The sequence below is a fragment of the Olea europaea genome, chromosome 12 (assembly GCF_002742605.1).
Source record: "Olea europaea var. sylvestris chromosome 12, O_europaea_v1, whole genome shotgun sequence".
Taxonomy (NCBI): domain Eukaryota; kingdom Viridiplantae; phylum Streptophyta; class Magnoliopsida; order Lamiales; family Oleaceae; genus Olea; species Olea europaea.
In genome coordinates, this window is record NC_036248.1 from 28,733,724 (window position 1) to 28,745,927 (window position 12,204).

General features: G+C 32.5%; 1 protein-coding gene across 1 annotated transcript; it reads right to left on the bottom strand.

Annotated features, from left to right (window-relative positions):
• Positions 1-252: 252 nt before the first annotated feature.
• LOC111406872 lies at positions 253-3,118 on the bottom strand. The gene is made up of 3 exons (XM_023036236.1): positions 2,528-3,118; positions 2,075-2,360; positions 253-1,958 (listed from the first exon to the last, which is right to left on the bottom strand). Exons 1-3 carry the CDS (start codon positions 3,116-3,118, stop codon positions 253-255), a joined length of 2,583 nt encoding a protein of 860 aa, XP_022892004.1.
• Between the last annotated feature and the right edge of the window lie 9,086 nt (positions 3,119-12,204).

The following is a 12,204-nucleotide window of genomic DNA, read 5'->3' on the forward strand; positions in this document are numbered from 1 at the left end:
TCAAGGATTTGCTCAATTTCATCTTCCGACACACATCTTCGAATAATTTGATCCAGGCCCCATTTGAACAACAAAGGATCGTCCTAAAAATAATGCTTGATGTCGGCAAAGAACTTCTTCCTTTGTTGGTAAGAGAGATCCGAGGAATGATGCCCCTAGCAAGAAAGTTCACATGGTCCGCATACCATGGTATATGGATGACTTGTAAAAGATGCATAATTTGCAAGAGTTGTTCATTGAGAAATACCTCATTTATCTCCCCATCCAACACCTCTTTAGTTTGCTTAAGTCGAGACAGGTGATCGGCAACAACATTTTCGGTCCCTTTTTATCGTAAATTTCCAAGTCAAACTCTTGTAGAAGAAGGACCCATCTAATTAATCGAGGCTTGGCATCTTTCTTTGCTAGCAAATACTTGAGGACTGAGTGGTCCGTGTAAACAATCACTTTCGATCCAATGAGGTAAGATCGAAATTTATCAAATGCAAATACCATTGCGAGCATCTCTTTTTCAGTAGTGGCATAGTTCAGTTGAGCATCAGTCAAAGTCCGGCTAGCATAGTAAATAACATGCAAGATTTTATTTCTCCTTTGCCCCAAAACTACTCCAACGGCATAATCGCTTGCATCGCACATAAGCTCAAATGGTAAATTCCAATCTAGAGCTACAATGATAGGAACCGTGATGAGTTTCTCTTTAAGAGTGTTAAAAGCATGGAGGCACTCTTGAGAGAAATCAAATGGAGTGTTCTTCTCAAGTAAGGAGCAAAGTGGCTTTGTGATCTTTAAGAAATCCTTGATAAACCTCCTATAAAATTCGACATGTCCCAAAAAACTCATTATCCCTTTCACTGAGGGAGGTGAAGGTAATTTCTCAATGACTTGAATTTTTGCCTTGTCAACCTCTATCCTTTTATGTGAAATCCGATGGCCGAGAATTATGCCTTCTTGGACCATGAAATGACATTTTTCCAAATTAAGTACTAAATTTGTCTCCTCACATCTTTTCAACACGATCTCTAAATTGTTCAAACATCCGTCAAATGAGGCCCCAAATACCGAGAAGTCATCCATAAAAACCTCAATACATTTCTCCACCATGTCGGAGAATATAGCCATCATACACCTTTGGAAAGTGGCGGGTGCGTTGCAAAGGCCAAAGGGCATCCTTCTATATGCAAATGTACCATATGGGCATGTGAAGGTAGTTTTCTCTTGATCCTCTGGGGATATAGGAATTTGATTATAGCCTGAATACCCATCCAAAAAATAATAATGAGAATACCCCGCTAACCGCTCAAACATTTGATCAATAAAAGGAAGAGGAAAGTGATCATTCTTTATAGCCTTGGTAAGCTTGCGGTAATCTATACATACCCTCCAACCGGTCATGGGTCTAGTACGTATAAGCTCATTATCCTCATTTTCTACAACCATGACACCTCCTTTCTTTGGCACCACTTGAACGGGGCTCACCCATGCACTATCTGAAATCGGATAAATAATGTCTGCATCAAGCCACTTTACCACCTCAGCTCTTACCACTTCTTTCATGTTGGGGTTCAACCGCCTTTGATACTCCACTGATGGTTTGAAATCATCCTCCATAAAGATTTTGTGCATACATAGTGAAGGACTAATTCCTTTAATGCCTGCAATAGTCCAACCAATAGCTCCCTTGTGTTCCCTCAACACCTGAAGTAACTTCTCTTCGTCCAATTCATTTAAGGAATTAGCAATGATAACCGGAAGCATAGATGACTCTCCCAAATAAGCATACCTCAAATGAGATGGAAGAGGCTTCAAATCAAATATAGGTGCCTGCTGAAGAGATGGCAGTGGTGGTGAAGAGCTCTTTTCCAAGTCCTCATAATTTGGTGCTCTCTTATAAGATCGAGAAGGTGTAGCCTCCAAATAGTGTACCATATGCTCAACTTCAAGATCTTCCTCTTTGATAGCTGAAGGACAAACAAGACATGTTTCTATAGGATCCTTAGAAAGTATGTAAAAAGACTCGACAACCACATGATCAACAACATCCACTCGAAGGCATGAATCAGATTTCGATAGATACTTGAGGCCTTCAAGCTATTGAATGTAACTTTTTCATCTTGGACTCTTAGAATGAGCTGCCCCTCTTGCACATCAATCAAAACTCGGTTGGTGGCAAGAAACGATCGTCCTAAAATGATAGGGATGTCATGATCCTCTTCCATGTCAAGAATTATGAAATCAACTGAAAATATTATTTTGTCCACCTTGACCAATACATCCTCAATGACACCCCAAGGATATTTAATTGATTGATCAGCCATTGTAATGATACAATGGTGGCCTTGGTTTCTCCCAATCCCAATTTCCTGAAAATAGACAAAGGCATCAAATTAATACTGGCACCAAGATCACATAAAGCTTTACTAAAATTTAAATCTGCAATAGCGCATGGAATAGTAAAACTCCCTGGATCTTTGATTTTCGGTGGTAGCTTCTTTTGAAGGATAACACTACACTCTTCCGTTAGTATTACTGTCTCATGTTCTTCGAGTTTCCTTTTGTTTGAAAGAATGTCCTTCATAAATTTGGCATAACTTGGCATTTGAGCTAATGCATCGGCAAACAGAATGTTTATGTGTAGCTTCATGAATACCTCCAAAAATTTTCCAAATTGAGCATCCAATTTCTGTTTGTGAAGCCTTTGTGGGAAGGGAATAGGAGACACATAGGCTTTGACCGGTATTGGAGCCTTTGATGTTGATGGCTCCGGTTCTTCTTCAATTAGTGTCTTATCCTTTGGATCAGGTTCTTGCATAATCTTTTCTTCTTTAATAGGTGCCTTGTCGGTTTGACCCTTAGGGCATGTCACTGTGATTTCGGGCAATTGCACCCCACTTCTAGTGGTAATAGCTTGTACATTCTCCCTTGGATTTGTTTCGGTGTTGCTAGGCAATGCCCCCTGTTGCCTTTCGGAGATAAGCTTGGCAATTTGACCCACTTGACGTTCCAAATTTTTCAAAGAGGCATCATTGCGTTCTTGATATTGCATTTGATGGTTTGCCAACTTAGCAATGACCTCTTCCCAACCTTCTTTTTTCTCTTGTGGCCTCGGGTTGAAACACATTTTGATTATTTCCATAAGAAAAGTTCAGATGATTTCGCCAATTGGGGTTATAAGTTTGCGAATAAGGATTGTACCCTTGGCGTTGAAAGTTTTGAGTATATGCCACTTGCTCGGTAGATGCTGAACCACTACCTATCAATGGACAACTCGGGCTTGGGAAATTTGCTCCATAAATATCACAAATAGGCAGAATTGTACCATATGAGCGGAATGAGAGCTCGAGGTAGATGTAGAAAGTCCTTTTACCTTCTTTGCTAGTGAGTTGATCTTTACTAGAACCATTGAGAAAGCTTCACCATCTTGAACTCTACCAACCCCTCTTTGTGAACCTCTATCTGGCCACATAGCTTTTTGTTCACTCATGACCTCAAATAGATCATATGCTTCCCAAATACTCTTCTTCTTGATTGAGCTATTAGATGATAAATCCACATTTGAACAGCAAGAAGGAGTCAACTCGGCGTAAAAACAATTCACTTGTTGCCCCATTGTGATTCCATGATTTGGACGTTTTCGAAGCATATCAAACCTCTCCCAAGCCTTGTGAAAGCTCTTAAATTTGGATTGTTGGAAAGTAGTTATGTCATGCTTGAGTTTGGCTACTCAGGCGGGTGGAAAGAATTTGGTTGTGAATTTTTGAATAAATTCCAACCAACTATTTATACTTCCGGGCGGTAGAGTCTCAAGCCATTCCCTTGCCTTATCCTTCAATGTGTGAACAAATAACCTCATCCGGATCACCTCCACATTTACGCCTTCATATTTAAAATTTCCAACATTCTCTATGAATCGTACAACATGTGAGTGAGGATTCTCATCAATCCTTCCATAGAATGGAATGGTATTGGAGAACAAACTAATAACATCCGGACGAAGTTGAAAGTTTGGATGTCCATATGGAGGGTAGACAATACTTGATTCATTCTCTACTACGGGTGGGTTCATGAAGTCCCCAAAGAGCATATCTTTCTCATTTACAATAGGCTCTTGAGCTCTACCCTCTTGGTTACCAAAACCCGGTGGAATGCCACCTCGAGGAACATTTTTCGATTGAGCATTATGTTCCAAATTACTCCCTTGGTGTGCCATCTCAATCAATTGTTGCCTTCTCAATTCCCTTTGTTCCCGTCGCCTTCTTCGGAAAGTTCTTTCAATATATTCGGATCAAACTCGAAAGGATCAAAACTTCTCAAACGAAGCATGCACCACCAAAGACCTAAGGAAATCAAAATTGAAAGTTAATTACATAATAAATATATAAAAGCAATGCAAAAGAAAAAAAAAGAACAAAACTTGTAAAAGTTAGAATCAACAAAAGATGATAATTGAAATAAAACACTCCCCTGGTAACGGCGCCAAAAACTTGTTCGCTAAAATACTATCGCAAGTGCACGGGTCGCGTTTAAGTAATAAAGTGAACCTTTTAAGTCCAGATTGTCGATCTCTTGAGAAATGTTTACTTTAAATTACACAACTTTAATCAATTTAATTCTAACAATGAAAATAAACAAACACAAAATAAATAGTTGATTTTGGAAAATAAGGAAAAACATACTGACTAAGAAAATAATAAAGTCTTAGAAATTTCGGAGGAAAAGTGGTTGGGATTCATGGTTTCATTTAACCGTCACCTAATCAATTTCTCCACATGCCAATTAACACGCTACTCATTTACGATGTTAGACCCGATCTTCCAATTTTAGCTAATTACCTCTCCCGAGTAAAATTAACCCTAATTGATTGGTTTAACCTACTATATCTCTATGTCGATTACAACCAAACAACCGCATTAAATTGTTGTGAAAATAGCTCATTGGGTCACCTAGGGCTAGAGGTATATCTCTATCCTCTACACAAACCTAGGATTTTTATCATTTGGTCTAAAATGCACAATCTTCTCTCGAACGATGTACACTTCACGAAACACATTTATTCATTGACCACATAAATGAAAATGCAATAAATACAATAATAGAAACACACGGAAATAGGCAATTTAATATGAAATAGCAAATATAGAAAATCAATTAAAACTAGGTTAAACTAAAACCATAAATCCCAACTCAATAAATTAGCCCATGTTAAATAAATGACAACAAAGGAGAATATTAATACATGACATTGCAAATTTGGCAAAATAATTGAGCAAAATACAAAGTATAGATAAAACCTTTTTTTTTTAAACTTAATCTTGATTTTCCCAAAATCCTTGCCAAATCCTTTGGTACCTCCTTGTGCTCTATGATTTGTTCTCCAAAATACCAAGTAAAATGCAAAGAAAAAAGAAAAGAAAAGAAAATGAAAACAAAATAAAAAGAAAGAACCAGAAGACGTCCCAGCAAAAGACAGAACCCAGAAAAATGAAGCTCTCCCAAAAATTGCCCAGCTACTGGTTTTTATTTTAAAACCTAAGGAAAATCGCAGCTTTGGTCCCTGGGCTTTTGGAAAGTTAGCACAAAAAGGTCCCCAGTTTTCTTTTTAATTACAAAACAGCGCCGAAACAGCGGCGCTGCAGCGCCTGGGTCTCTGTTTCAGCAACTACAACAGTTGATTTTGTGTAATCTGCAACCAAGTCCCTCAACTTTTGATCTTGTACAATTTGGTCCTTGGATTTTGACTTTCATTTTACTTTTGCCCTCCATAAATTTCATCACAATTCCTCCACTTTTTGACTTGTTTGCCTTGGCCTCCAACTTCACAATTTTGTATAATTTTAGTCTTTTTTCCTCATTTTTCCTCCTTTTGCCTTGTTCTCTTTACTTGAGTAATTTTTAGCCTACAAAAGCAAATAATACTTAATTGTAAGTAGAATTCTATTCTTTTAATCAATAATTGTATCAAATTGAGTGCCCAATAAGTGTGCAAAAACACACTTATCAATGGGTGTGCGTGTTCTTATTTTCACATAATTACTTTGGTGTTATACCTTATTAGTATTTAATATTGTCTATGAACAGCACGTTCAAATTCTATGAGCTTATTTGGTACAAACTTATACAATATTATTAAATTGACGTATATTATGTTGTTGCTCCTGAAATGACACAATGTCGTAATTAATATCCCAAAGAAATATTAATCATAGATCTATCTATTATTAATAGTTTGTTATTGCTCCTAAGCAACACAACATTATAATTAATATTCTTGAAGAATATTACTTGCTCCTGAAGAGCATGAACTATATTTTATTAATGTTCTAGAAGAATATTATTTTCTCCTGAATAATATAAATTATAATTTTTAGTATTTCAGAAAAGTATTGATTTATTGCTCATGAAAAGTATGAATTACAATTTTTAATATTTCAAATAAAGATATTGATTTATTGCTTCTAAAAAAACAATAGTAAATATAAAGTACTCCCGAAAAAATTCAACTTTGCAAAGATTAATATTTGTCTAGAAAACATACTCACGAAGAGTTAAATATTTTTAAATAATAATTTACTTGTGTTTCTAAAGTAGCACACTATTATTGACAGATATTTTAGTTATATTTTACTTGTTCCCGAAGAGCATAATTAAATACGATTTAACGTAAATTTTCTTTTTACTCCTTAAGAATAAATTTTTATACAATTTATTTTTTCAAATAATAATATGTTATTACTCTTGAAGAGCATGATATTATGATTTTAATATTTCAGAAGAATATTGATAATGCTCTTAAAGAAGCGATAATAAAATACGTGCTCTCGAAATAACACATGTTTTGAAAAATATATCATGCGTAATTTATGAATTTGTGTTTATCCCTCAAAGGAAAATTTATGACTTATATCATGTGGACATTGATCATTATATGACTATATAATATTTAATCATATTATTTGAAATTAAATAATTGGATCATATCTTATATTGAACCAGAGTTCAATTTGATTGGCATGACCAGATGGTTTGATTTCCCACATGTGAACAGAATCATGAACAAGTAATATAGTAGTGTGTAAAGTGTCGAACCCACGAGTACAATGTATTTGATTAAGTTAAAATTAATTGCTACTTTAATCGACTAGCAAACAACTTGTAATTTTTCTAAATAATATCTAAATTATCAATTAAACTAGAAAGTGATTTGGCGGGTTTTTCCAATATGTGAAAGTATTGTTAAGATGTCGAATCCCCCCTGTCATTCCATTTTTAGTGTAACAATTAAATTGATAATTTAAAATCATTTATGTTGGTGAATGTTCTTAATTTAATTGAAAGTCTCTCTTGATAGCGATCAAATATATTCCCCTCATATGATTCTTCTATCTCTTGATGAAAAATTTGAACATGATAATTGCATTAATAAGTGCTAGAACACCTATTGAAATCATATAAAGTATAGAGATATATCTCTACTCTCTATCGAACCTTACAATGTTTATTATATTATGTTTAAATCATATTGTTTCTCTCGATAACAATAAAACCCACTAAAAATTCAATTGGTGATCAAGTAATTGAAAAGAATGATAAAAAGATAATAAATATCCACATAAAAAATCAAATTGAAGTCATAATAATTAGTTAAAAACTAAAAATATCATAACAAGTATTCATCCCATATTACAAAAAATCATATTTAAGTGGAAATGCATAACCGGTATTTTTGATAAATTGAGAAGATAAAGATGAATCTTGAATCTCTTCAATGGTTGATGATTCTCCACTTGCGCCCTCTCTTCTGTGCCCAAAAATCAAGTTTGAATCTTCTCTTAATTGATTTCTTGTAAATTTCCTTCAATTCTCTCACAAAAACTATGAAATTTCCTCCTTTAATGATAACAATTGATGAATATTGGAGTATGAGATGTATATGAAAGATATTACAGAGGTCATTTAATGTATTTTGCTATTAGGTATTTGTAGGAGTCGAAAATTGGTTGAAAATCAAGTCCCAATTGGTTTCCAAAAGAGTTACAATGAAAGGAAAGTCACGTTCTTGCATGGATTTTTTATTATAACTCTGTCTTCCGATATCCAATTGAGTTGATTCAAAATGAATTAAAAAGTTAATGCAAAAGCTACAATTTTTGTAGCAATAGAGTTTTTCCAATTCGAACATTTACTATGCCAAAAATGGATATCAAATTTTGGTTAAAATTTTGGAAGATATCTTATGTGATTGGAAGTTGATTTATGATATTATTTTGATTGTATTCCATTCCTTTTGACTTTTAATACATCCAATTGACTTCTATCAATTTTCAAAGTATCTCTTATAGTTCAAATCAACCATTGGATATTTGCAATTTGGTCCTCAAACTTTGTACTTCGTCATTTTCCGCTTCTTTCTTTCAATTCAACTTCCAACCATCGATTTTCACCTAATAAATGAAATATACAATAAAATAAGCTATAATTGCTTAAAGAACTATTAAATGTCGATATTTTTAAATCCAAATAAGTGTATAAAATACACTTATCAACCTGTTGGATCATCACTGAATCAACAATGATGCGAAATTAAAAATTCAAATGGATATTCAATGAAAAATAAGAAGATTCTTCAATCCAATGAAAATCCTATATGATGTTTGTTCATTTTCATGAAATTTTTTTTATCACTAGCTAAAATAGGGATTGAATTATTTATATTTCTAAAAATTAATTAGGATGACAAATGGGCCTTGTCACTAACTACGCTGACAATCTAAATATTATTTGTATCTAATAAATTTGATAATATAATAAATGATTGCACGATGTTCGTAACCCGAAATTTGCGAAATTACAGCTTAACTTTAAATTATGAGCATAATTTTCAGATTGTGTAACCAAGTATGTGGACATAAATCTCAACATTTTAATAAGTGTTAGTTGGGATGTCGATAAATGATTTAACACTATTATTTGTTAAATGTCTCCAATTAATTTAATTGAGAACAAAGCACTTCCCATTTTTATTTAGAGAATTTTATTACGCATCATGATAATATCATAGTTCTTCCTATTATAACTAGCTTATGGTCAGAGGCTCAGAGTCTAAATTTTCTATCTATATTTTGATAGTGCAGTTATATGTAAAATTGAACCACCATAATGCACTATGATAAAAAATAAAGAATGCTGAGAATAAATACATAGTTTGAGCTTTCATGTGTAATATTTTATGACGTTGAAAAAATGATTATCAATTTGATTGGACAGTTCTTTTAGCATTAGTGGAATAAATTAAGAAAATAATGTATAAATGTATCATCATCTAAATTCTTGCAAAATATCATTGGATCTAGAAGTTTGAAAGATAATTTATTTAAATACATTTATTGATCAAAGAAAAAAACAATATCTCTCGCACCAGTTTTAAATACTCCAACACGAATTGATGTCCTATAAGGACAATTTGTTGGCATTATATTTAATATATCTATGGCATGTCTGAAGTGTGATGATATTCGATTCTAATACAAAAATCTCCAAATGAAAATGGAGCAATTAACCAATATGATTTCATTAAAGAGACATATACTCTTGATGAGTATTTAGATGTAACAAATTATAAAACCTTAGAAGAGATTCAGGTACCTGAAATAATGAAACTTGAGATATGAAAAATGAAATAGAATCGAAAAGAAAAAAATTGTTAACAACAATTTTACACATGACGTACTGCATCATATAGCGAGAAATTAAAATAAATGCATCGAAATATATCAATCGAAGTAATGATTGGCTGAATAAAAGAGATATAATCATAAATTAAATTTACTAGAGAAACCTGAAGTTTCTTGATCTATATTCTAAAGATCAAAAGATGTATACTTATGCGAAATGAAAATAAAAAAAATAAAGTCGTAATATGAAAAATACGACTCTTTACATAATAAATATTGTGAAGACTTATATAAATAGATAACTTATCATGTGGTGGCTGTAATCACAAGTCTCTATTTCATTAGAGTGACACTGCATGAAATTTGATGTGCATGTAATGCTCTTGTTTGATCCACATTCTTTAGAGAAAATAAAATTTTCTATAGTGTTTTGACATAATTTTAACCACACATTTTTCAATAAAATAATATTACACGTAAATTCAAAACTTTCTTTATTTTTTAACCACACATTTCACATCAATACACTATTCAAAAATTCATTTTTCCCCTCAAAATGGGGCTCAAACAAGGGCAATAAACGTGATTATAGATAAGTTATCTTGTATAAATTTGATACTATCTTGGAAGGATATAATATACTCGAAGTATAATTCAAGTCATATATTGTATGAGGGAGAGTAAATACGCATTGAACTCTTTTTTCCTTAACCAACATTTTGTTCCATTGAGTTTTTCTGGTAAGGTTTTTAATGAGGCAACTTTTGTAGCGTATTTAAAAAAATAGTATACTCTTTTTTCCTTCACTAGGATTTTTCCCACATGATTTTTCTTAATAAAATCTTAATGAAGCATATTCTTTGTGCAATGATGTCCTTAACTTAGAAGGCATTTATCCTCAAAAGGTACTCTTATATGTATGAGACTTTTGAAAAGAGCAACAAGAGCTATTTTTTGAATTATCATGTTAATACGTTCGTTAAAGGTTGATAAATATCTTGTATAAAGACGGTGCTATTTGAAGATTATGCAAGACAATATGAGACACACTTCACCAGAAATTGTAATATTGATGACATTGATGTACTAGACATGGATAACTTGAAACAAGAATTGAAATCAGGGAGAGTAGTTGTATTCTTTTCCTTCGATTAAGATTTGTCCCACCTTTTTTTCTTGACAAGGTTTTAACGATACAGCATTTTATTACTCCAAGTTAGTTGTACTCTTTTTTCATTTGTTGGCATTTTTGTTCCATCTTTTTTTTTTGGCCAAACAAGGTTTCAATGAGATAGTTATTGTACAAATAATCATCAAAGGGGAAATGTTATAAAATAATGAGATAATTGTTGATGATTATTTAGTGTTATTATGATACATAGATAAATCTTATCTAGTTTAGAAGATATTTTTCATTCAAATTGTAACTCTTATTTTGGACCATATAAATATAGGGTATTGATTTTTAATAAGACACACTTGAGTTTTGACTCTTATATCCTCTTCTCTTTTTCTCCTTTTTTATAACAATATTTGAATTTTAGGCCTTGTTTAATTCTCATTTATTTCAAAATACATTTTTTTCTCTCTTATTTTTAATCATACATTTTTCAATAAAATAATATTACACACAAATTTAAAACTTTTCCTTATTTTTAACCAATCATTTTCCATCAAATCCCTATTTTAAAATGCATTTTTTTTTTTGCAAAAAATGATATCAAACAGGTTCTTAATATTTTATTGCAGTCGTCTATTGCCCGTACTGACTCAAAATCTTAGATAAACCACTGGTGGTGTGGGTGCTAATGGCGACTGTGGTGGTGATGAGGTGGCAACAGTAGTGTTTTGGGTATAGGCTTTGTGTGGTGATAGTAAGGTGAAAATCATGTATTTTGATCGTGTCCGATGGTGGTGGGATGGAGTGAAGAGCGATTGTGACCTATTTAATTAAATTATACATTTCAAAGCTTTAGTATATGTCACAAAATTTGACTTCCTAATTTTGAAAAATAAAAATTATGATTGTAGATGAGAGAAAGTTTGAGGTGTAACATAGAAAAAGAGAATGTGAGGTGTAAGAGAGATAAAGTGGGATGTTTGAAAATAATTATTAAATAATACATAGAAGAGAGGGACAGAGTGAGGTAAAAGAAATTTTGGGTAAGTTACGAGATATTTGTTGTATGTTATCCTAATTTAAACTATAGATTTTCTAAATTTCAATTAGAATAATATATATAATATTATTGTTTGGCACCTGATTTGTGAAACTTTTTGAGTTTGTTAAATGTGAAATTGTATGCTTTAAATATTGTATTTGAATTTTTTTTTCCCTTGTTCTTTGGAAGTAGTGAGTATTTCGTACGACCTCAACCCGTCTGTTTGACTTGTTACGAGCTAGAAAGTGGGCAACCCACATTGCATTAGCTTGTTATATATGATGCCCCAAAAAAAAAAAAAAAAAAGAACTATGAAATGATGGAAGTCTTCCTTCTCGTATCATTGAATTTCTTTCATTATATCTTTTTATTTT

What these genes read in the sequence shown, in the direction of transcription:
- LOC111406872 (XM_023036236.1), bottom strand. Translation starts at nt 3,118, where the DNA reads ATGTGTTTCAACCCGAGGCCACAAGAGAAAAAAGAAGGTTGGGAAGAG. An exon ending in AACTCGAAGAACATGAGACA is followed by an intron (nt 2,361 to 2,527) that starts GTAATACTAACG and finishes GTCTATTTTCAG; the next exon opens with GAAATTGGGATTGGGAGAAA. An exon ending in CAATAGCTTGAAGGCCTCAA is followed by an intron (nt 1,959 to 2,074) that starts GTATCTATCGAA and finishes TTTGTCCTTCAG; the next exon opens with CTATCAAAGAGGAAGATCTT.